Raw genomic sequence first — 26,127 nt, 5'->3', positions numbered from 1 at the left:
AATAGTGGTGGTGGGCACTTTTCTCTTGGATGATTGATGTACCGGTGCGAAATACATGGCTACTGCTGATCAAAAATAGGATACACATCTTACACTTATAATTTCGAAATTATTTTTAAAAATATAAAGTCATTCCATTAGGTGCAGGATGTCCGGCTATTTCTAAGTTGAGCAGTGAATAATACCATGTAAGTGGTTACGTTCATTTTGATGGGAGAGACCATTTAAGAGGTTCACCCTAATCGTAAACGTTGTGCAGGTACCCTACGTTTAAGCACAGTTCTTACGAAATGTTTCAAATGCAATGAGAGCTTGCACGCACACAGACATTTTTTAAATTTCCATGAAGTCCATGGGTGCCCGAAGGTGGGGCAGAGTGGGGGCCGGACCCCTCGTGGCTCACAAAAATATATACATAATACAGCAACACACTTATATTAAATATCAGACGTAATATAACAACCATGGAAAACCCCCTAATTTTTTTTCGGGCGCCCTGATAAAGTTCAATTGATAATGGGCTTCATAACATACAACTCCATAATCCAAATACTGTGATTATTTTGTCTTTTAGATTGTAACAGTTTCTAGGACAATAAATGTTTTTTTCTTTTCTTTTACATATGTGTGAATAATTTAACAGAGTGTTTGCTACCCGAAAGTATTTACTTAAACGCCTAGCGTGTTCATATGATCACGGGGTACCCCAACGAAACCGCTTACGTCGCGAACTCTCAATTTGTCACACGTGGTCTTCACACCTAAATAAGCCAAAATCACCAATTTCACCAAAACTGAAATCAAAAAATATTTCCGGCGTTAATGGGTTAATACATAAAACGAAATAGAAGTAAATTCGCACTGGACAGTATTACTATGGAAATTGCTCACCTATCTTTACGTGCGGGCGTTGACATATTTTGAGAACGATGCCAAAGACCGCTGTAACTTTGTTGGCCACTGTCGGGAAAGTTTTCCGCGTGGGTTTATTATTGTCACGATTTTCAGTTATGTGGGGAAGTGTAGGTTGATAAAAACATAGAAGTGAATGCAAGATACTTCCAGAAATCCATGATGATACTTATCTTTCGGATCGACATCCTACAATTGTATGATGCAGAAATCAACCAAATGACGATCCATATAAACAAAACTTCAAATCATACCACCAGAACATCTCTTGAGTTTTTAGAAGAAAATGGAGATTCCAATGGAACGAAAATTATAAATTTGTCTCATTCCGTTTCAATACATTCCTACGAAGAGCCTTAATGCCAGTGTCCAATAGGTTTCTGCGGCTTTAGTCTGCTGAGAAGATGTCTTGACTGATTTCTGGAAGGCTTGCAGTTAGGAATAAGACCGAGTTGCTCCAATGTCAGACGGTAGTCCACAGTACTGGGCATCCAGTAGATAATCAATGGTGGCAGCGAGTGGCCTTATATATATATTTTTAAATTGTAACGGAGCCGAAAAAGTTTCCCAGCTTAAGAGCTTACTTCCCGCTACTACCCATTGTGCGAGTGTTTCTATTAACGTAAATAATAATACCCGAGAAATTAATTTAGTCAAATCGAAATTGTTTGAAGTTGTGAGACCCTTTATGCACAATACCTATAATGTCATTATCAGATGGAATACAATGCATAGTTTCGATCTACAAACGATGATTTTTCGGGAACAGTGGAAATTCTCAAGCTAATTGATTAAGCCTAGTTAAGAACTTATGGAATTTGAATTTTATTATTGTTTGAATATTTTCTTAATTGGAGTGGACCTTTTCTTCGTTTGGATTGACAGAAATTATGGATTATTAACACTTGTATATTTTGAATTTGAACCTGAAATTATACACCGTTCCTTTCTCTCATTGGACCTATTGAAAATTTTAACCCGGAGTTTGGACTTTACCTATATTTTGTTTGGTTATAGTATCTGAAGAATATGTTTGATTAATAACTTTGACGTTATTACGTGATGCGAAAGAGGAAATTCCTATCTTTCGAACGCCTACATAAAATTCATTATCAGTTGGATAATAAAGATCTAAGTCAGCCGCTTAAAATTTATAGTGAGTCAGCGTTGCCAGTCACAATTGGTTTCGAACTTTCTAACCTCAATTAATAAACTGAAATTTGTTTATTTGTTTGGGACTATAAATATTGAATAACTAATTGGGAAATCATACCCACCTTTCTCCGAATTCGAAACCTAAACTAACAATTATCTAAATTAAAAACTATTGTGGACTTTCATCTTATATATAAAAGAGAACGCACAAATCCTTTGTTACCTCATCACGCTAATACGGCTGAACCAATTTCTTTTATTTTTGGGGGGTTATTAGGATTTGGACCCTAGATGGTTTTTATCATATCACTTTAATTTTTAATTACCAGTGTCTTGAGATAATTGACCATTCAAGTGTCCATAACGTACAAATCCTTTGTTAGTTCATCATAGGTAAAAATAAACGTATTTATATGCAACCCGCATGACCGTGTCACTCGGCGGGTTAACATAAATGACAGGCGATATAATGTTAACATTTACTGCAATCTACTATGGTTTTTATCATATCACTTGAAAGCGAAAACTTCCGGGGTGACCGCAGCGAAGCGGGGCGGGTTAACATAAATGACAGGCGATATAATGTTAACATTTACTGCAATCTTCTATGGTTTTTATCATATCACTTGAAAGCGAAAAAGTAAAAATTATCTAAGTAACAAAGTTTATTGCGTTCCGGGGTGACCGCAGCGAAGCGGGGTGAACGCTGCTAGTCTAATATAAAGTAGTAGGTTTGTGATTGATTTCCATGCAGTTGTGCCAAATGGTTAGCTTGCGCCTCTAATGTAATGGAAACATCTAATATATGTACTTAATGTTTATTGGGCTGCGGACTTTCTCTTTCATTTGATAATTAATATAATCTTTGTCGATTCAGTCCAATAATCAGCCATTTGTATTCATCATCTGTTCTTTAATAATTCTTCTGTCATTCGTTTATTTGTCATCAGTAATTGTAATGCTCATAAAGAAAGATTGTATCAGTTCAACGGTGACATATTGGCAATTGAATACTAATTAGTAACTTGTATTGATTATTCGCGAACATATCATGTCTATATGCTTTTTTTTCTTTCTTTGTAACCTAAACTATTTCCAAATTTATTCATGGCATGTTTAAATATTTACTTATCCAATTATTTATTTTAGTTGTTGAGTTTTGTTTTTTGTTATTCTCTAGAGGAATAAAATGTTAACCCTATGTTTCCCTTGTAGTTGTATTTTAAAAATCATGTTCCAAAATATCCTATAATTAATTCATGTTTGAATCTTAGAGGTAAGGTATCTATGTAGATAGATGTAATTGTTAATGAAATTTTAGTATAAAAGATTTCTTCCATTTTCGCTCTTCGGAATGGCTCGGACGCCGATGAAACAGAAGAACCTGTGAAATTTCTAAACATTTATGGACATGTTGTCATAGCGATAGGGATTGAATTCGAAATTATAAATTAATACTTCTACGATTTTTTTTTCTGTGTTTGTTTTTGTCTTGTCCTTACCTTTATGGACTTGTAGTAGTTAAAATTTAATCAACAATATTTTGAAACTACAGTCCCTGTTGTTATGATCATATGTTCATCTCATTTCATTTATTTAGGTTTTACGTCATATTAAAAAAAGATTTTTTTGGCGACCGTATAATTATATTCATTATTATTATTATTGGTATATTAGTAATAGTATTCTAAAATGTGTTGCGTAAGCAAATTTCATTCCTTTATTCATCCATTAAAAAAAAGAAAGAAAAACTATAGCGTTATAATGTTGAAGTAGAACATTAAGTAGGAGAGGATGATAAAGGTTTTAGTATTCATCAGGATGAGTTTGAAAAGGCTATATCCGGAATTAGGAAGAGAGAGAGAAAAAAAAAATTGTTCTGATTTTGTAATGAAATATATGAAACAAGAGAGGGGCCAAAGACTTCCCACAGACGATCATCATACCAATGGCTAAGAAATCGAATCTAGAGAGACGTGAGGATTATAGAACTATTAATTTCATACCTCACATAGCAAAAATTTTGCTTTGAATTCTTAACAGAAGGTTGTATGGAAGAAATGAAAAAGTTGAGAAGGAACAATTCGAGTTCAGGAGAGGTAATGGCACAAAAGATGCAACTGAATTACTAAGGGAGATCGGAGAAAGGTTTATGGAAAAGGGAAAGAGGTGTATGTGCTATTTATTGATTTAGAAAAGGCTTTTGACCGCGTGATTTGGGACTTGTTGTTGGAAGTTCTCAAGGTTGGGTTAGAATGGAAAGATCGAAGTCTTATAAGAAACTTATATATGAACCAACAAGTTAAGTGTTAGAATAGGGAAAATAAATGAAGTGAAATCTTCAAGTTTTACGTTCCACGTTATGCCGGTTAGGCTAAAGGAGACGGTAATGATGAGTGAAATGGTGGAATGAAGTGGGAGGAAACGGGAGAACCCCGAGAAAACCCACGAGCACGGTATTTGTCCACTGCAAAGTCCACACGGCGCGAGCTGAGACCGAACGCACCGGAGGTGAACGCTCTACCACTGAGCCACCGCGCCCCCCAAGTGTTAGAATACGGGAGGAAATGACAGAAGAGTGCAATTGGAAGGGGAGTTCACAAGGATGCTGTCTCTTGCCAACAATATTTAATATCTATGTAGAAGAGTGATAAAGAGCCTACATAATGAAGACGGTGTTTCAGTAGGAGGCAGAATAAGTAGATGTGTACGGTTTGCAGATAATATGGTGCTTGTTGCGGAATCTGAAGAGAAAATCAATAATATATTAGAAAATTTGAGAAGGGCTATGAAGAATATGGGATGAAAAGAAATGTAAAAAAGACAAAAGCTATGGTGACTGGAACGAATCGGTCGTTGTCAAATATGGAAGCAGGAGGGGAGAAACTACAAGTGTCTGGTTTTCGATACCTGGGTAGTATTATTGGTGATGATTTGAAGTGTGAAGGTGAAAAAAGCAAGGATAGGTAAGAATGGCGCAAGAAGCATTTAGGAGGAAGAAAAGTCTTTTTTGTGGGACCTTGAAGAAGAGTTGAGAAAAAGACTCATAAAATGTTTCGTGCGAGTATTCAACTGTGTGGGTCAGAAACATGGATATTACGTAAAAATAACAGAAAACGACTGGAAGCTTAGAAATGTGGGTGTGGAGAAGAAAAGAACAATTTTAGATATTAGGAAAAGAAACTGGTTGGAATATTGGATAAGAAGAAACCGTATCATGAGGAAGACGCTAGAGGGTATGGTGGCAGGAAAGAGAGATAGGGGTGGAAACTACAATTAATGGACGATATCAAAATAGAAAAATCGTAAATGAAAACGAAGAGATTAGCAGAAGACCATGGAAGCTTCTCAGCTGCGGCAAATGACCTGCCAATAATGACAGAATAGGTATGATATAAGCATATGATTATTTGCAGTAGTTGTGTTAAAATTATTCGAATTTTACCAGCACTATATTGCAATATTATTACTATGTACAAAGAAGAAAGTTATAAATTTTTTTCTTACCTTCACAAAATAACGTGACATCTGTTAAACTTTCTGACTTGAATAAATTTCCAAACGCCGTTGCCAAATTACTACCAAAACTGTTCCACTTTAGACAGAACTGCTGCTGTGATTCCATTCTGGTGTTGAATGGAATGTATTACAGAATACCTAGGAAATAAAGGCTTTCGATATATATGTATTTCTTATACGGTACCAACAATAAATATACTATTAATCTTATCTGTGTTGTAGGAATTGAATTTCTTTTATCGTTCATGAATACAACTGTTACTCGATCGAATCTCTCTCTTAATATCGTCCACAGTTTAAAAACTAAATATCTACATTTAATATCTTTAGTGCGTGTTCAAAACTATCATGTTAATTACTTCTTGTCTCTCTTTATTTAAGATACAATTGTTTACTGATAATATTTTTTCTTAATTTCTTCGGTTTGTTCCAACAAGATTTCACTGCCATTCAAACAGAAAATTAATTAAAACTGAAGTTTTTTTTTTTTTTTTTTTTTAATATCATTTATTGTATTACTGCTTTAATTAAACCTTGTATTTCTGTAAAAATCTTTGAAGGTTTTAGCTTGTCGTTGCAGGTTAAGTGCGTTTTCTACATCGTCTTTCCAATGTAAACCCATACTTTATACTGTAAATTTGTTGGGAAAATACATATTTCCAGTGTGCCTAGTACCGGTTAAAGCTATGTTTGCTATGTATTTGAAAGAAGCCTCGAAGTTGAATGAAAGTTAACTCAATGTCCACCAGGTTTGACTTTTCTTCTCACCTCATAAACGAGGTATTATTTCGCTGCATTATAAGCTTACTCGACTAGATCAAAGAGTTTGTTATACATACATACATATCTATATATGTTTCTTATTTACCGTATGTTATTATTTTGAATGTTTTTTTTTTTTTTAATTTTTATTAGAGCACGTTATCTTATTCACAGCCACAGTGAATTAATATAATTGGTTTAAACGTTTTGTACAATATAATAATGAATGAATGTTAGTGTAACACTAAGGATACTACGAAAACTTTGCAATACAGTTTTACTTATTTAATGTTTTCAAAATAAGTCCCACCACACTTAATACACCTCTCCATCCTCCAAAACCAATCGTTAAACCAGATCTGCCAGTTTCACTAGTAAGTAAGGCACACTTGTTGTCCGAAACCCTCAGAAGATCCTCATCAATGGAAAACTGCATTCCTTTCAGCTTGATTTTCACATGCGGGAACGGTGCAAAGGCACAGGAAGCACGACCTGGACTGTAAGGAGGATGCTCAACAGGTTTTAGATCTGTGGCGGATAAATATTCGGGCACGCTTTCGCGCGGTCAGCTGGAGCATTGTCATGATGGAGGAACCATTTGTTCAGGGCACAAGATTTCCAAGTCAGACTAACTCGCCAATCAAAAATGATGGTCGCCAGTATCTCTCACGTACAAATTATGAGAGCCCTCCTCCCCATGACTTTTAGTTTGACAAAGAAGAGATTACATCAGGGCATAAAATTTCAAAACCAGACAATTAGATTCAGGATATCAATTTTGAAGTGGACAATTCATATACACGTTAAAAATATCTTACATTTGTGTAACGCTCTCTCTCTGCACTGAAGTACCAGTTGTCGATTGCAGTTTTCGGATCACAGTCCTTAAGTGAAGGGCCATTGATGGAAATTGTCAGCAAATCATCCAGTAACGAGGAGCGAATTACTACATTGTGAAGACTTCACTCTCCATGTCCGTTGTGAAGACTTTATATTCCGTGTTTTCTCAAACTCAGTGACAGTTACTTTCGTGCGAAACAGAAACTGTGCAGCCCTGTAAGTTTGACAGAAACCATTCCTACTAAACACTGGTCGCTAGGTCTAAATTTCTACTCGCCAATGGCGACCGGAAATTTTGCGCCCTACTGTGTTCATTCTTGAATTTGGTCATAGGTTCTTCATAGATTCCATGGCTTTACGGAGGCACTGTTCAGTGTACTATTTAGCTGTGACTGTCTTTTGTGACCAAAACGACACGCTACATAATTCCACTAGATTTGAAAAATCAGCTATCATTTTCTTCTTTACTGATAGCTACAGGTGTATAGTCATCATCAAAGACCCAGACTTTGTTCTCAGGTGTATAGTCATCATCAAAGACCCAGACTTTGTTCTGAGTCTTGGTCGGCGCATCATAATATACAACCAAGTCTCGTCACCTGTCACGATATTGTTCACATATCGAGATTGTTCCTTATCAAACATTTGCAGCATTTCCCGGCACCATGTCACACGTTGTATCATTTGCTCTTCAGACTAAGGGGCACTCAGAGACAATAAATTTCTTCACGTGCAAATGATCATGCAGAATTGAACTGCTGATGCATTTAGGCCTAAGGTATCCTCAATCTGCAGGTAAGTGACTCGCCTGTCTTCGTCAAGCATTTTTCTAACAGCAGTAATGTTTTCCCTCGTACCTGTCGTTCGTGGCCTTCCCGCCCGCTCAGCATTCCCGAGAGGGAAATTTCCCCTTTGGAATTATCTGTATCACCTAAATATAGTCATATACGATGTGGACAGATATAACCTAGTCAAGAGTCAATTCTTCTGAGCACTGGTCTACGTTTAAACCACGCGCGAAATTACACCGCAAAACTGCTCGTATCTCATTTCGTGACCAAGATGCCAAAGCAAGTACTTTAGGCAATTAATGCTAATGAATAACTTAGCCCATCGACTTGGCGCAGCGGTTACTGGGCAAATATGAACATGTTTCAGCATGCACCACGAAGCAGATTCCTGCGACACATGGTTGCGACGTATTGCAAAACTTTCCTAGTACATTTTGTATGAGTGGGTTCTTCATTACCTGTATTAGAGGTTTTGATCACAAGATAGTAAAATACTAAGTGACAAGTTGTTTATATAATAATGGCACGTGCTCAAAGCCAAAATTTTCCTGTACAGAAGAATTAATCGAACATTAAAATTAAATTAATACATATTAAGAGTCAATTTACAAGGTAACAAAAAGTTCTTGCCGTTTTTGCCATCCAATTAATCACGCACTTACAGAGGACAAACGAAATGACGAACGTGCATTTAAGCGATCGGGAGTTAGTCTGCACACTGACCTTCAGTAATACAGGCACATTGCGCAGATACGAGTCATAGCTCGTCAGTGTGCAAGAGAAAGAGGTATCGAAGCAGCTTGTTCACATGTCTTTATTGTATTACTTTAAAGTGGGTGTGCCAGATGCTATATCAAGTTGCCGCACATGCCAGGCATTTGAGAATGCTGTGAACGAACGCACCGCCAGGCACTGATTCCAGAAATTCCGTTTGGAAGATGTGAGCCTTTCGAATGAATCTCGCAGTGGCTGATCACAGTGTTGGATGACGAAGCCCTGAAAGCAGCCATCGAGGACAGTGGTCTAAAAGGTTCCATATTCCCGCTGAAACAGTCAGACTGCACCTGTATACAGGATGGGAAGTCATACAAATTAGGCAACTGGATTCCCCATACACTGTGGGTAGACAGCAAGAAACAACGAGTGACAGTTTGTCCTTGTTTACTCGGCACCTGAAGACACTCAACTTTGATCGGTTGCTCACTAGTGACAAAAAGTGGGTCCTCTGACACTCCCAAGAAATACCAGACATTGGTCGTTGCCACGTGACCCTGATCCTCCTACCTCAAGACCACATCTGTACCCACAACATGTTATGCTTTCTGTATGGTGGAACTGCCGGCAAGTAATACATTACGAGCTCCTTTCACCCGGTCACACCATCATTGCTGACCTCTACTCTCAGCAGCTGCAAAAGGTGCACCGTGCATTGCGGTAGAAGGAGTAGGCATTGGTGAAACGCAAGGTTGTGCTGATCTTGCACGATAATGCTACGATACATGTAGCAAAGACGACCCGGGAGACCCTTCAGTAACTTGGCTGGGAGACAATGCTATGTATCATATTCACCGGACCTTGCAGATGTTTCATTCCTCGACAACCACCTTCGTGGGTGATCCCTCGCAAATGAGGGAGACTTGCGGAACGCACTCACGAATTTCTCTGCAACCACGACAGCCGAATTTTATGCCCAGGTATTGTGCAGCTCCAGGAATGTTGGCAAAAGATGTTGCATGCTAACGAGGTTACTTGGAAATCTAAAGGTACGTACCGTCCACTGTACTGCTCTTCGTTTATCACTGCCCTACAACAAGATTTTTTTTTTTTTTGTCACCTTGTACTTTCATTTGTTTATTGAAATGTAGAATTGTTCTAGATTTATGTTTGAATAGGTCGCTCATTAGTTACAGATTAATTATCCTTCTGTGATTAAATTAGAACTTTGGTAACAAATGCCAAGAATGTGTAGATATTCAAAATTCATTCACATGTCACTAGCACTCCCGATTACACACATGCCAACTTGTTCACGTCAGATTTGACTCATTAACAAGTTTATGGAGTGTTTCTAAGAAATCTATACACTACGTACGTATTGTTAAGAAATGCAAACATAGCATATATGGACGGACTCAGGGTAAAAGGTACAAGTGATTTTTATTCATTTTTCAGGAGAGTCATCTTATTCCCTTTTACCCAGTGTGGATTGCATTGTAGCTTAATTATTCCCTTTTGCACGTCCCTTGTACTTGTTTTTGGTCACGTTTTTTTCATAGGGCTTTTCATACAAAAAAGCGTCATTTAAAATACTACAACTCTGTGTTAAAAACCGAAAATTGTAAAAAAGTGACTTGTTACCTTTTACCCTGAGTCTGTCCATATAGTATCTGGCAACAACAGTCATAAGGGACATGAAATAATACAAGTTTCTTGAAATCGTAGTGTTGGTAATCAAGACTTTTCAGGGTTTTAACAACAAATTTAACATTATAAATTCTGGGCTTAAATTGGAAAGATGACATAAATAACACAGACGTAGGAAACGCACTTACCTGCAAAACCAAGCTGACGCCTCCGAAGAAGTCCACAGGAAAAACAGATGGACGAAACAAAGTTCAATTAAAGCAGTAACGCAACCAAAGTTTAAAAGGTTTATTTCTGTTTTTATTATAAGGATAAGTTACCTAAAAGCTATATGTCTGCCATGTTATAGGAAATTAAATATCTAATTTACACACGCTACCGGTACTGAAATTTGTAGGCCTAAAGTGAAGTAATTATACACAGAATTAGGAACTTCGCCTTTTTTTACTTATGATTTCGTATCCAGAATTTTAAAACCAGAATGAATATCAATTTATAATTACTATGGAATACTTTCAATGATACCAAAGGGACATCATTTAAGTATAGCTTAAAAAAAAACATTATTAACATTATGACGCGGTGAAGCCATGTGGAAAAGAACGCAAAAAATTACCCAACGACTCACGCTTCTCTATTTCATTTTCCTAGTTTTAAAGTTACAAAGTAAAATAAATTACCACGTGGCAGTGAAAATACGCTCAGAAGTAACAGTTTAGTAAAGAAATAACTAATATTTGTAGTAGTATACACTTCACTGAAATTCTTACAGTAATGTTCTAACCAAGTTTCAGCAGAAACATAGCTTTCTTTACACAAGGAAACAGTACATTCAAAATTCAGTATTCTACAACACTTCAAAGGTTAAGATTAAACTACAAATTAACATAAATAATAATAAACTGATTACTTGATTGCAATGATTTGAAAGTACTAGCAATGAATTTTGTATGTTGCTCTAGCATTTGTACATGTCCTTTCAATCGAACTTCATTCCGTATGTCTGAGCACTCCTAACCACTTCTTAAAACCGATATTTCATTTAAGGACATCTCTCGCCTTTGTATACGGCTTGATTCTATATTTAACTTCCAGTCGTACATTTATTTGAACTCTACCGGAAACAATACCAGAAGTACATCTTTCTTGACGCAGCCAACGGAAGAATATTAACTTCAACCATGTAGGAACTTAAATGAGAATAAAATACAAAATGTTGTCTTCTCTTTTATGTGAATATGCATAGCTTTTAAACTGCTGTATTGAAACAAGCCGTGCCTTGTTCAAAACATAACAGCAGAACGCACACTTATAACTTACCATTACAATAACAACAACAACAAAAAAGTATGCTTTACTTTACCGTTCTTCCTCTCATCTTTTAAGGGATATTAAACTACCATTCAGATTTATATTTTGACCTTAGTTTGACAAAAACATACCGGTAAAGGACACTTTCCACAGCACAGCTTCCCACATCAGAGGCACAAACATGCGAGATCTTACATAATGGCGCACGTATGTGTCTAAGGGTTAGTGAAATGACACTAAAAATGACAACAATTAAAGAGGAACGGAATATCAGAACGGAAACAGACTATAGATTATTAGAATGAAAACAGACTATAGATTATTATGGTTTCATCTTTTACTGGTATCGGTTGGAAGAGTAATGAAACTTCTTATACATTTGCTTCTACTAAATCTGTTTCTTATTATTTTTCTTCCAACCACGCATTACATTAACCCTTTTGTAACACTTTCAAGTGACAGCCCACATCAGCTATCTACTTTACTCAAACTTGTTTCTCTCTACTCTACTGCCTAAAGGAATGTTGTTAAAAAAAAGTTCGCGTTATACTTAAAACCCACTGACTTAAATTGACTGCATAGTGTGCATGTTTCAGAGCGACAGGTTATATAAGTGGCTTTGAAAACAGTGGATGTAAAAGGCAGTGGCGGAATTCTATGATTACATGGGTCCAAAAACATAGAAACCATGAACATGTTATCGCTCTTTTCTCCTCCCCCTTTATCCCTTCCTAGGCTTATGTTGACTTTGATTAGTGAGAAAAGATTTTACTACACTGATAAGGAACTATTCATTGTGAAGTGTGTATCTGTGCTTGCTAGAAGAAATTTACTTTCTTGTTCTTGTTCGTGTAGAGACTTTTGTGACAGAAAGAATTATCCCTTTTTCGTGTTGTGTTTGTGAACCTTTCCAGCACGAAAAGAGTTCTTTTTTGGTGAAAATTGTTTATCAGATACTTTTTTATTGGTTGAAGTGGCATGGTATTTTAAATGAAGGTCTTAAGTGTTGTTAACAGATTTGATAATGTAATATTAGGTTTTCAAAATTGAAAATGGCCTATCTTTTTATAGCATAGCTACTATGTTTCAATAAAGTCAGTCAAATAGCTACTATATTTATGCCTTTTAGGCTAAAGGAGACGAATAATTGATCAAAGTGAAAAATTATAAAATTAAAATTTTTGTGCTCTCCCACCGGGAGGAAACCGGTACTACGTGCACTAAAGGTGCACGCGCTAGCTACTAGACAGGCGGTAAGGGGCTATAAATTCAGAAGAAAATGAAATATTTCAGTTTTACGTCCCACTATTATATTGGTTAGGCTGATGAAAACAGTGATGAGAAATGAATGGAATGGGAGGAAACAGGAGAATCCCGAGAAAACCCACGCACCGGAGGTAAACGCTCTACCGCTGAGCCACCACGGCCCTTATAAATTCGGATAAATTTTTACTTATGATAGCACACATTTCTCTCGTAAAGCTGTCAGCAAACATAAATTTCTCCCACTTTGATCACAACTGACCCGATTATTGTATTCATGAAAATATAACTTGAAAAGCAGTTATTCAAGAATTAACTATTTTCTTTATCGTGAATGGACGAAAGCGTGACGTAATACGTATCGGCAAGTGCTGTAGAATTGAGCAAAACTGTAAACCCACTAAAGTCGGTACCGAACAACGTTAACTTAAAGCGACGTAACAAATCTCTCCTTGCAAATGAAACACGAAGTTACTTCCTATCACAATTAAAAAAAGAAAGAAAATCATTCCTGCTGTAATCGAGAAACCGTCCATTTAAGGTAGGATTTCAACATTACAATAATCAAATGCATAACCTTGACTAACAGAGCTCCTTCGTGGGTAAGCGGTTAGCGTACGCGCCTTTTACATAGGAGACCCAGGTTCCATACCCGGCGGGAGCTCATGTGGTTCAAATTTTGCGTTAAATAGTAGGTCCATGTCTCATATACCCTCGCTGCTGAAAGTGGCGTTAAACTCGAACTCAACTCAACCCTTGACTAACAATGACACACACACTGTAGAACGGTCGCATAGACGTTAGATTGGAAATTACACCGTGAATGCATTCGAAAGAACAGCAAAGGCAAATCGTACACATATTTTAATTAGGAACTGGTAATGTGCGATCATAAAACTTCTACGCGTTACGTGCTTTGCCTTCCGTATTAATTAGTAGGTCTTCTCGGCCAATAGCAGAGGATTCTTTTTAATTTTCAATTATAAGAAATCTAAAAATTCATCCCCAAATATCCGAATTCCTATTCCAGACAGACAGGGTTGGCAAAAAACAGGGTTTTTATTGAAAAAATTTTTTTTGGGGGTTTAAATAATTTGCTCTGTGTATTTACATCACATATGGACAGAAATAAGCTTGTTTCGAATTGGTGTTATTATGGAAGGGGTTACATAAGCTTAACGCGGAATCAAAACCGCTTCTCGGCTTACATCAGAGAGAAATTGTCCTCCGTTTGAATCCATATATATATATAAAGTTGTACTTATCTTTACATACTTGTCAAGAGTCATTTCAGAAGGACAAAAAATAAACAGTTGCACAAGTGAAACCATTATACAGAATTGCATATGGACAATTTCAAAGTAGTGCAGAGTACAAAAAAACTAAGTTAAAGAAATGCACGACTTAATTTGCATATCAGTAAGAAAAGTGAATAAAGATAAGAATTAATTTGAGTCTACTTTGGCTCTGACCCATTTATACATACAGAGATACCAAAGATACTTCTGGTTTCAATAAATGCCTCTCGTGGGGTTTGTATGACCCCCCCCCACAAAAAAGTACGCCATTTCGATGTATTTTATTAACAGTAAACATTATTAAAACGAAACAATATTTAGAATTTTTCCTTGATTGCAATTGCATAACAATAATAACAAACTATAAAAAAATCACAAAATAAACATTTATAAACTGAAAAGAAAAAAGTTGCTTTTGTAGTATAATCTCTTTGAGTAATAAACGGGGAATTTAGGTATGAATCTAATATGAATAATATACGGGAGTTGAACGTGATAACCCACAAATGTGTTTTCATCAAGATTTTACAGACACTTACACTTTTACGAACATCTTTCGTTTTTTGGTTTAAACCAGTCAACCCTGCAGACAGATAAATTATATTATTTTTGATTACATTAGTGTGTCTCTCAAAATATCTAATTAGAAAAAATCGGCACCGGGTATTAAACGGTACATTCCTCTCAATTTTCTTCGTCATTTCTGAGTTGTAATGCAAATAAATTTATTGTCTTCACTTCCTTGGCAACTTCTGTATGCCCAATTCTTGTTAGTTGATTAAACCCTTTTAATGATTTGCAAAGTTGCAGAATAAGAATCACTTACCCCTTCTCTACACTCAGATCACTAAAATAAGAGTAACGTTCAATTTGTAACCGGAATTTCTTTTCTACCAAAAGGTTCTGTGCGCAGCTTAGCGTCCGTGTCCCATGCTGTGATATGGCAGTCCTGACACTTCTCTACAACAGGCAGTTCAATAGATATTGTCTCGGAGGGCGATGTGGGGTTGGCGGTCGCAGTGGAGCAGCGCTTAGTGATGAGCACTATCGAATACTTTTTCTTATCGAATGATCATTCGATAGTTGTTTTGAACTACCGATACGGTAGTCCAACAGTTCTTTTATTCATTCAAATATTGTTTTCCTACGTGCTTGTCTGTTACCTAAACGTTCATTCGATAGTGTGACTGACAAGTCTACACTGGATTAGGCTCCCTGGAGTCTCAAGGGAGAGGTCCACAGGTTAACAAGGCGGATGGGGGGCGGGGGGGGAAGAACGTTGTTTACAAGTAGAAGCAGAAGCGCGCTACCGCGTCGCTCAAATGAAAGGTCGGCGGCAAAAGAAATTCGATTTTCCTTTGCAATGTTTATGACAGATTTTTTTTTCTCAGCTACTATTCATCCCAATTTCTTGGTTATTTTATTCATTTATTTTATGATGCTCATGTTATATCACATTATTGATAACAGTAAAAGTGAGACAAAAAATACATTTCGAGAATGCAAAGGTTGCTTGGCGATTTTTTTTTCTCTAAAGTGTGTCTTTACTTAGTGTTCAAGAATATTGTAAAAGTAGCAATAATAATAATGTTTTCCATTTTGTAGTTTTTTGAAAGACATCTCAGAGCTTCAATAATTGTACTATAATGATAGTTTTAAGAATCACTCGAGCAGAGTTGTCTTCAACATTGGAAGGAAGTCAGGCACAAATCATCATATTTCTCTCCAGAGAAAAAAAATTCAAATCGGATTATTCGGGGGCATGTCCCCCTCAACCCCGAGGATTTGCAGCAGTGCCTAAAATTACTAATATGATGAGTGTGCATGTAGTCAGAAAGTGTCCTCAAGCCACTGGTATCATAATGTTCCTGCGCTAACCACCATTCCCTTATCTCATAATAGCATGAAAAACAAATCCGAATTTCCACTTAAAAGCATAACTGTTGAGCATTAAATTAGATTTAATTTCTACTTTAAATTTCCTAAGAAACCTGTTTTAAACATCATTAAGAACCCTTAAATGATTTCAGTCCAAGTATGAAATTATAATATTGCCAGAAGAATTTTTTTTTTTTTAAATATCTCAGTTACTCTAGAGTGATTCCATTTCAAATCGTCCAGGGTGGTCCACACGACTGTCTCAGATTTAGTTCATTTTTTAAAATAAGAAACTACATACAAAATTATTAGACCCATATTTTTTCTTTTTGCTGAAAAAAATTTTTTCTTCGACATACAGACTTCCAAAATGGCCGCTCTCCTCTCAGATTGCTCGAAAAACTGAAAAACATGTCAAATTAAAAATTTTATTGTAGAGAAACGAGTGTACTTAGTAACGTAATCGCAATAGCAGGAAGAGTATAAAGTTGTATGTTTCGTTGGAGGGCCAAAATTTGTCTATTGGTCCAATAAGAATCGCGCAATTCACTCGCAATATTGCCAACTTTGATGAAATTTTTGCTAACTTCAACCTTTTTTTTTTTTCTGTCCTCACGAGCAATATCAACCATCTGCTTCTAGCATCGAAATCTACTCCATAAGGTCTCTTGAAAATGTAAAGGACTTACGTTTCTGATTATTACATCCCACGTTATAGCATGATGAAAAGCTGAAAATTGCATTAAGACGCCATGTTTGGACGCCATTTTCTCAAAAACCCCACCTTTTAAAAATCTGAATTTTTTACATGTATTGGAGAAGTACCTAAGTATTTAAAATCCGTTAACCGTTCATGCGGCTGCAGCCCCTAACATTCGCAATTAATTATTGAAATTTCGATTTTTGTACTTGCAATGTAAATATTTCCTGTGGGTATTTAGGTCCTATACACAAGGCGATTTGAAAGGGAGTATGAAAATTTTGAGAGTAGAATCCTGACATCAAATCCAGTAGAAAAGTTCCTATAAACATGAGTCGAATTCCGCTTCGTTTTCGAGTTACAGGGTTTCCAACTCGGGATCCAAAATCGGTTCGGGACAATAGAAAATGAAATATATATTTCGCGTTAAATCAGAAACTGTGTGTTAAAGCTTTGATAAAGTTGACTTGTATCAATATGATGATTTTTACGTGCGTTGCAATTCAGTTGACAGTGCTGCCAACTTGCTAGAACTTTTATTTGTTTCCAAAAGACACTACGTGGATTTTATTTGATATTTGGTATTCATTAGTGATTGCCAACATCACACGAAGCACAATTTTCCCTCACATCACCACAGTTTTCGAAAACTTACATGTATTTCATTAACCCGGCACAGGGCGCGTGGTGAGGCAATCCCTCACTCCTTGCTTTCCCCATGTACTACTGCGCAATGGTTATGCGCACGTGTATATCCTTCTATGTATTCCAAGTTCACTATTTTTAGCTTCAATCTGCAACTACAGCTTGTTGATGAAGAATCGTTGTTTTTGTTAGCAGTGCATTGTTAGAAGCTTTGCAATTCAGTGAGATTTTATCTCACCTTGCGCCCTGTTACGTTATTATTTCTGGCAGTGTTGAATACTACAAATACATTGACTGTAGGTAAATATATTAAACTATGGATGACAAAACTGCACAAAAAGTGTTACAATGGATGGATGAGGTGGAAAGGGAGATGAACATAAGGGAAGACGCAGATGAAAGTGGAAGTGAAATAATGGACAGTTGCAGTGACAATGAAGGGGATAACGTTGAGCAAGTTGAACAAAGTAGTGAAAGTGAGTTTTCGGGAATAGAAACAGAACTCGATGTTGTAAATTCTGACCAAGTTGTGAGAGATAGACCTATATATACAGCTAAAGATGGAGTTACAACGTGGAATGTTCACTCCAGAAACACGACACATAAAACAAGGCATAGAAATCTCGTGAGACATTTACCAGGTGTCAGAGGGCAAGCACGAAATGTAAAATCGCCAATGGAATCATGGCATTTATTTTTCCCTGAAGACACTATAAAACAAATTGTGGAATATACGAATCTAAAATTAGCAGAAATTCGTATAGGAATAACACGTGAAAGAGATATTCGTAATACTGATTATGAAGAAATGTTAGCTCTATTAGGTTTGCTGTATTTATCGGGTATGATGAAGAGTTCTCGTTTAAATCTAGAGGACTTATGGGCAACTGACGGAACAGCTCCAGAATTGTTTCGTTTAGTCATGTCTCAGAAACGGTTTCGTATGCTTCTACGCGCCCTGCGTTTTGATGACATCAACACCAGACAGCAGAGAAAAGAAGACAATTTAGCTCCAATACGGGCATTATTTGAAGAATTCGTATTGAAATGTGCGGCCTACTGGACACCACATGAACATGTAACTATTGATGAAATGCTTGAATCTTTCAGGGGAAGATGCTCTTTTCGATGTTACATGCCAAATAAACCGGCAAAATATGGCATTAAAATATATTCCTTAGTGGACGCACATGTCTACTACACAATGAAAATGGAGATTTATCCGGGAACACAACAGCCGCGAGGACCATATGTTCAGGACAACAGTGCGCAAGCAGTTGTCAAACGTCTCATCGAACCCATTACTAAATCTGGCAGAAATGTGACAACAGACAATTTCTTCACATCAGTTCCTTTAGCGCTAGATCTTCTAAAGAATCACGGATTAACACTGGTTGGAACTCTAAGAAGTAACAAACCTCAGATTCCGGTTGAGTTCCTGAGTACAAAGGGAAGACCGCCATTTTCAAGCATGTTCGCTCATGGAGAAGATATGTTACTTTGTTCATATGTGTCAAACAGAAGAAAAAATGTGCTATTACTCTCCACAATGCATGAAGGAGAACACATTGATGAAGCAACAAAGGAGCAGGCTAAACCGGAAATCATTACATTTTATAATATGACGAAGAGTGGTGTAGACTGTGTGGATGGGCTGAAGAGTCTCTACACAGTTGCAAGGAAAACCAACAGGTGGCCGTTACGTATCTTCTACACACTCCTTGATATTGGTGCTCTAAACAACTACATCATATATAGATTTAACTGTGAAAATGCTGACGCAAGGAGACTCTATCAGAAAAAGTTAGCAATGGAACTCTGCAAGCCATACCTCACTAGAAGAGCAACAATACCATGCTTGCCTACACTTTTGCGATCACAGATAAGAAGGATCCTGGGTGACTCTCCAGCACCTGTGCACTCCGAGGCACCAGCAGGAAATAGTGATAAAAGGAAATGTGGCTTCTGTCCCAGGAAGAAAAATCGATACACCAAAACATGTTGTGCAGACTGTCTTGTCCCAGTGTGCAAGGAGCACGCACTAGCTGTTCTCTGTTGCAGGTGCCGAGGGCGTGAACAACATGAAGACAGTGAGTGATAACTGCCACATTCCGAAAGGATTTTCCTCGGTTTGAATAAACTGTTTATCATTTTGTTCATTTGTTTGTTTCTTGTGATTCTGTAGCTTTACTGTATTATTTAGTGTTGGAAAATTATTGATTTTTTTATTGTGTAGTGATATCAATAAACAATGTAAAATACCCTGCATATATGACTAAAATATTCTAAAGTTGTAAATTTACAATAAAATTCACAATTAAATCTTAAACTGTGTTAATAAGAGGGATTTTCCCATTACTTTCATAGGTGAGAGAAAATCTCACCACGCGCCCACTTGCGTTACTAGTAACCACGCGCCCGGTGCCGGGTTAAAAGGTTTTATCTCGTGCGTTATTGATAGTTTGTGTGATTCGGTATCGTGAACATCGTCCTAGTGTTCTCTGAAACCATGAAAAATTGTTTACACTGGTAGCATGACATTGTAGTGCACTAGTTAAGTGTTTGTGTGAATAACAATGGGGAAGTCCTATTACAGTAAGGACCGTATTAAATGTGTTGCTTATGCTAAAGGCCGTAAGGTGATTGTGCACAGAGAGAATTCTAGACAAAAAAAAATTATCTTGCGGTAAAATATATGGATTGCGTACAGCGTGTCAGCCCAAACGTACTATTAGGGGAGGATGATTATTTGTGTCTTGTACACAAAGCGATTTGAAAGGCAGTATGAAAAATTTTGAGATGTGAATCCTTCACCGTAGTCTAGGTTTCACCGATAACGGCCGTTTTATTGGGGACACATTCATGTTTAGCATGTTAACTATCTGGTTAATAGTTTCCAAATCTACATTCAGAGGAACAAATTCTTTATCTTGCTGGTGCATAATTTCATATTTACATCTTCTTTCGTGATCACCAATATATCACACACATTCACGTTGTTCACGGTAAATAGTCAAAGCACCCTTTACACGAATAATCATCCTCTCCTAATATTACGTTTTGGCAGACGCGCTGTACGCAATACATATATTTTACCGCAAGATAAAATGTTTGTCAAGAATTCTTTCTGTTCACAATTATCTTATGCCTTTTAGAATCATCAACACATTTAATACGGTCCTTACTGTAATACACTGAGAAAAAAAATTGTAGGTGGTAACTTAAAAAGATAGGTTACATGCGTAATTCCTGTATTTTTTGGACAACGCACAGCAGACGTATAACTGAAAATGCATGTTTTATAATACTTTCTGTATAAGTGTTCCATCTATACGTACTTTCTGTATGAAACAATGTAGGCGGTTAGGATCTCAGTTACAAATGGACGTATATAACATATAGCTGGCGAAGGTAACATAAGTATATACATGTGATATACGGAAAGCTGTTAGATGTCAGACATCCTGCAACAGCATGATGTAACATCTAAGGGCAGTGCCTATGTAGCATACGGATAACGTATACTCCGTACTGATTTCTATAGTAAGCAAGAGGATACCGTATATTTGTACAATATACCGCTGTACGGAGAACGGATTTTTCTCTGTGTAGGACTTCCCCATTGTTATTCACACAAACACTGTAACTAGTGCACTACAATGTCATGTTACCAGTGAAAACAATTTTCATGGTTCCAGAGAACACTAGGACGATGTTTACGACACCGAATCTCGTAATAAACTGTTTCGTGGTTGCAGCAGAACTTCTTGATTAAGTTCGAACTTGATGCGTGGAGTTACGAGAGGTTTAGCGATAATAAAAAATATTTTTTTCTTCATCTTTATTATTATTATTATTATTATTATTATTACAACTTACACAGACGTAGTTTTTATTCGACATTTTGGTTTTACTAATAATGGCATACATCAATTGAAATTCACACGTAATGTTGCAAACTATCAATAACGCATGAGATAAACCTTTTAATGAAATACATGTAAGTTTTCGAAAACTGTGGTAATGTGGGGAAAATTATGCTTCATGTGATGCTGGCAATCACTAATGAATACCAAATATCAAATAAAATCCACGTAGTGTCTTTTGGAAACAAATAAAAGTTCTAGCAAGTTGGCAGCACTGTCAACTGAATTGCAACGCACGTAAAAATCATCATATTGATACAAGTCAACTTTATCAAAGCTTTAACACACAGTTTCTGATTTAACGCGAAATATATATTTCATTTTCTATTGTCCCGAACCGATTTTGGATCCCGAGTTGGAAACCCTGTAACTCGAAAACGAAGCGGAATTCGACTCATGTTTATAGGAACTTTTCTACTGGATTTGATGTCAGGATTCTACTCTCAAAATTTTCATACTCCCTTTCAAATCGCCTTGTGTATAGGACCTAAATACCCACAGGAAATATTTACATTGCAAGTACAAAAATCGAAATTTCAATAATTAATTGCGAATGTTAGGGGCTGCAGCCGCATGAACGGTTAACGGATTTTAAATACTTAGGTACTTCTCCAATACATGTAAAAAATTCAGATTTTTAAAAGGTGGGGTTTTTGAGAAAATGGCGTCCAAACATGGCGTCTTAATGCAATTTTCAGCTTTTCATCATGCTATAACGTGGGATGTAATAATCAGAAACGTAAGTCCTTTACATTTTCAAGAGACCTTATGAAGTAGATTTCGATGCTAGAAGCAGATGGTTGATATTGCTCGTGAGGATAGAAAAAAAAAGGTTTGAAGTTAGCAAAAATTTCATCAAAGTTGGCAACATTGCGAGTGAATTGCGCGATTCCTATTGGACCAATAGACGAATTTTGGCCCTCCAATGAAACATACAACTTTATACTCTTCCTGCTATTGCGATTACGTTACTAAGTACACTCGTTTCTCTACAACAAAACTTTTAATTTGACATGTTTTTCAGTTTTTCGAGCAATCCGAGAGGAGGGCGGCCATTTTGGAAGGCTGTATATCGAAGGAAATTTTTTTTTCAGCAAAAAGAAAAAATATGGGTCTAATAATATTGCATGTAGATCCCATATAAAAAAAAATAAATGAAATCTGAGACTATGATGGGGACCAATTGTGGTTTGCCTGGACGATTTGAAATGGAATTGGTCTCTACGTAAAATCACAAGATCTTCCTTTTCGCAGCATATACTACATATATTTTATCATAACTGGTGCGTGCTTGAAATTGCTGACAGTTATCCATGTAGGGTAAATAAAGTCCCACCTTAGACTGGGGCATCTCTTTTCGGGATACAATATACCTCGAAATGGAACTTGAAGGGGAATTATATCCTCCCCTCTCTCTTCTGGTAACACGATAACGTTGCGACATGAGCATACGTATGCAGTCACTTCTTTCCTCAATTCTCCATTGCCTACCATTGGCTGAAATTCATTCGATAACTTTTAACAGTTCACCATTGGTTGAAATTCATTCGGTAGCGAAAAACTTGTAGTTATATTAAGCCTTCTTTAGGGTCTCATACAAAGACACTATGGCTCCTTAATATAATTACCGATAGTACCAAACATTTCAACAGGTTTGAATTCACTCGTTCTACTAGGCCCGGAAGAGGGCGTAATAACACTGCTGGTTTCTCCCTTTTAACATTCAGCAAGGTGGCAGGACCGCTGAAACGGTGAACTATCGATAGTCTGGCCTGGAGAACGAAAGCAGTCTGTCAGATAGTTACGCTTAAGTGTTAGCGTGTTTGTCTCTACAAAGAAAAAAACATTCGACAGTCTGCTGGGCCTATCAAATACATCCGATAGTACAAAACTATCGAATAATTCGAAAGTGCCCATCACTACCAGGGCTGCATCATTAAGTTCCTCCTGGAGGAAAGCGTGAAACCTGCTGAAGTGTACAAGGCTAAGAATCTCAGTCGGAAGTGTGCGAGTGGTGTCCAAAATTCCAGGCAGGAAGAGAATCTGTTTTCAACGTGGATCGTACTACACCTACCGAGCTACCGCCGGGTGGAGCGGCTCATTCGCACCAGCATCGACACATCAGTGTAAGAGATTTGCGTGCGAATACTAATATCAGCTCGGGAAGTGTGGAAACGATCATCCACGAACATATGCACTTCTGAAAAATCACAGACAGATGGGTCCCAAAGATGCTAACGTTCGACCAGAAGCAGTGTAGGAGAAACGTCTTGTTTCAGCATTAACAGTGATTTCAGAGAGAAGGCGAGGATTTCCTTGCAAAGATAATCACCTGCGATGAGAGCTGGGTGCATCATGGTCACACGGAGCTGGATGCTTCGGTACAAAATGGAGGCATCCAGACTCGCCGCCGCTGAAAAAATTCCAGGCATAAGCGTCGCTGGCAAAATGATGCTGACGGTATTCTGAGACAAACAAGGCGTGATGCACTGATTTCCTGGCACATGGGGCCACAATCAATGCGGCAAACTACAGCAATCTCTTCCGGACCAAAGTCAAACAAGCTCTGAGAATAAAACAGCCACAGACGGTGAAGGGTGGCGTCATCACCATGCATGACAACGCGCGTCCTCGTACGGCCACAGCTATCACCAAACTTAGTTGGAATATCCAGACCATTCCCCATAGCCCTGATCTGTCGCCTTGGGACTTCCATCTTTTCCGGTCCCCTCAAGGAGTACTGTACTTGGGAGGACAAAAATTCCATACCAACGGCGAAGTCAAAACGTGTGTGCTGAAAATGCTGGAAGATCGTTCCAAAGAATGCTATGCCGTAGGGATACGGGCACTTCCACACCGATAAGACAAGTGTGTACATGTATATGGGGAATACCTTGAAAGAGAACATTAATTGAAGAAATTCCGGTTATAATTTGTGCGTTCTTCGTATCAAATGAGTGATTTTTAGGTTTGAAATCTTTCAGTTTAACGTCCCACGAATATACCCTTTTGGCTAAAGGAGACGGACGATTAAGGCAAATAAATGATGAAAGAATTAGTGAAATGAGAATGTTGGAGGAAACGAGAGTATGCCAGGAAATCCCACGGACACAATGTTGTCCACCACAAACTTTCTTGGCGGTGATCGAACCAGGGATCCCACGCTCCATAGGTAAACGCTCTACGACTAAGCCACTATGCCCTCCCCTAAATCTCATAGGAAATGCCGTTCCCAATATCAAATCTCGCATTCTGGAGTGCAGAATTACATCACTGGTCCCGTTATTTAAATTGGTTCGTATACCAAGACTTATTTTTCCATTACAAAAAGAAAACAAAGTGAAAAAAAATAAATAGATCTGTCAAGTGCTGCACATGAATTATGATAAATAATTTCCAAGCAAGACTGAATACTAAAGGAAGTCTACATTAACATTTTTGGTACGAAGTTATTAATTGTAAAGGCTAAAACGGGAATTTAAATTCAAACTCATGTTTATAAACAAATGGAAAACATACACTAACATGCTTCTGAATTAAATCGCCTAGCCTATTTATATATTTCACATTTATGATCGATCACTTGCTGTAAATAATGCACGACTCATAGAAACTTAAGCTCTTTACGAATCTATTGCTTTCCATTGGGTTAGTAAGGCTGAAAAAAATACAAAAACCGTAAGGAAAAAATATTAGGCTTCCTTTGTATTCTGGTGTATAGGCCTATTATTATTCGACCGATTATAATTGCAAATGGCATTTATGGATAAAATTTTCAAAATGATCTATATAGTGTACGCCATATGGATATATAAACTGAATTCCAATTACGAGAAGACACGAATTGCAATTCCATATATATACAATTTGTCCTAATTAGCAAATGCAGCCTAATAAAAAAGTGCATCTGCTCATTGTAGTAATATAAACAAGAATAGCCCACCCAAAAAAATCATATATAGTCATCCAATGGCCATTAAATGCAAATATTTTAAGTAAATCTTACAAACAAGATCGCAAAATAATTGCAGAAATGGAAATTATTGGCATTCCGAACAAATTATTTCATAAATTCTACAAGGACACACGGGAGAGAGTTTTCCACATAAAGCTCCTTCATGTCTTCCATGAAATGTTTCTCACACAGAAAAAAAACATCAATCAGTTACTTTTAATGCGCGACATATTCACAATAATTCTTTCTGCGCAATTTTATGCGAAAACGTAACTAAATGCACAAATAACTTCAACGAAGATTATAAATAACACCACCTCATATCAAATTACCCATATTCTTAAACTGCATCAAACGTTCATGCAACCATCTTGACACGAGTCACCAACCGCGAATTCACCACCATAATACGAAAAAAGGTAGCTTGCGAAATTTCTGAAAAATCACACTTTGCAATATTCTTGTGCTCAATCAAATAAAATCCAAATACCTGCAAGCATTGCTAGTGCAACAACACAAATTCAAAATGCAAAATATCACCTGAGATATGTCCAAATGATAATTATAAATAACTTAAAATCTCTAACCCGTGCATAAAAAGAAAATGTTGGTGTACAGCCGGAAGCACAATTTGATAGGCTATGACAATATTGCAGTCAAAATCATTGGCAAACTTCAAATCTCCTTTGGTCTTTTCACTTCTGATTATGTAAAAATGTGTGAGAATAAATTTTATCCAAAACATAGGGCTTGAGGAAAGCATAACATTGTAGTATTATAAAAACATTACGTAATCAGTAAGATCGTA

The 26,127-nt window shown here is 37.0% G+C and overlaps 1 protein-coding gene across 6 annotated transcripts in view; it reads right to left on the bottom strand.

Moving 5' to 3' along the window:
* Window positions 1-26,113, bottom strand: part of chinmo (Chronologically inappropriate morphogenesis) — a 67,203-nt gene extending 41,090 nt beyond the window's left edge. The window contains exons 1-2 of one of the 6 annotated variants that reach the window (XM_081758488.1): window positions 25,860-26,113; window positions 5,575-5,724 (exon numbers count right to left, since the gene is read on the bottom strand). In XM_081758488.1, the coding sequence (XP_081614614.1) occupies window positions 5,575-5,692 (118 nt within the window). In that variant the 5' untranslated portion in view covers window positions 5,693-5,724; window positions 25,860-26,113. The other 5 variants (XM_081758480.1, XM_081758505.1, XM_081758497.1 and 2 more) reach the window with 5 other exon arrangements.
* Between the last annotated feature and the right edge of the window lie 14 nt (window positions 26,114-26,127).

This window comes from Thermobia domestica, chromosome 1 (assembly GCF_964235325.1).
Source record: "Thermobia domestica chromosome 1, izTheDome1.hap1.1, whole genome shotgun sequence".
Classification (NCBI taxonomy): Eukaryota; Metazoa; Arthropoda; class Insecta; order Zygentoma; family Lepismatidae; genus Thermobia; species Thermobia domestica.
This window is presented reverse-complemented; position numbering and strand designations above follow the sequence as displayed.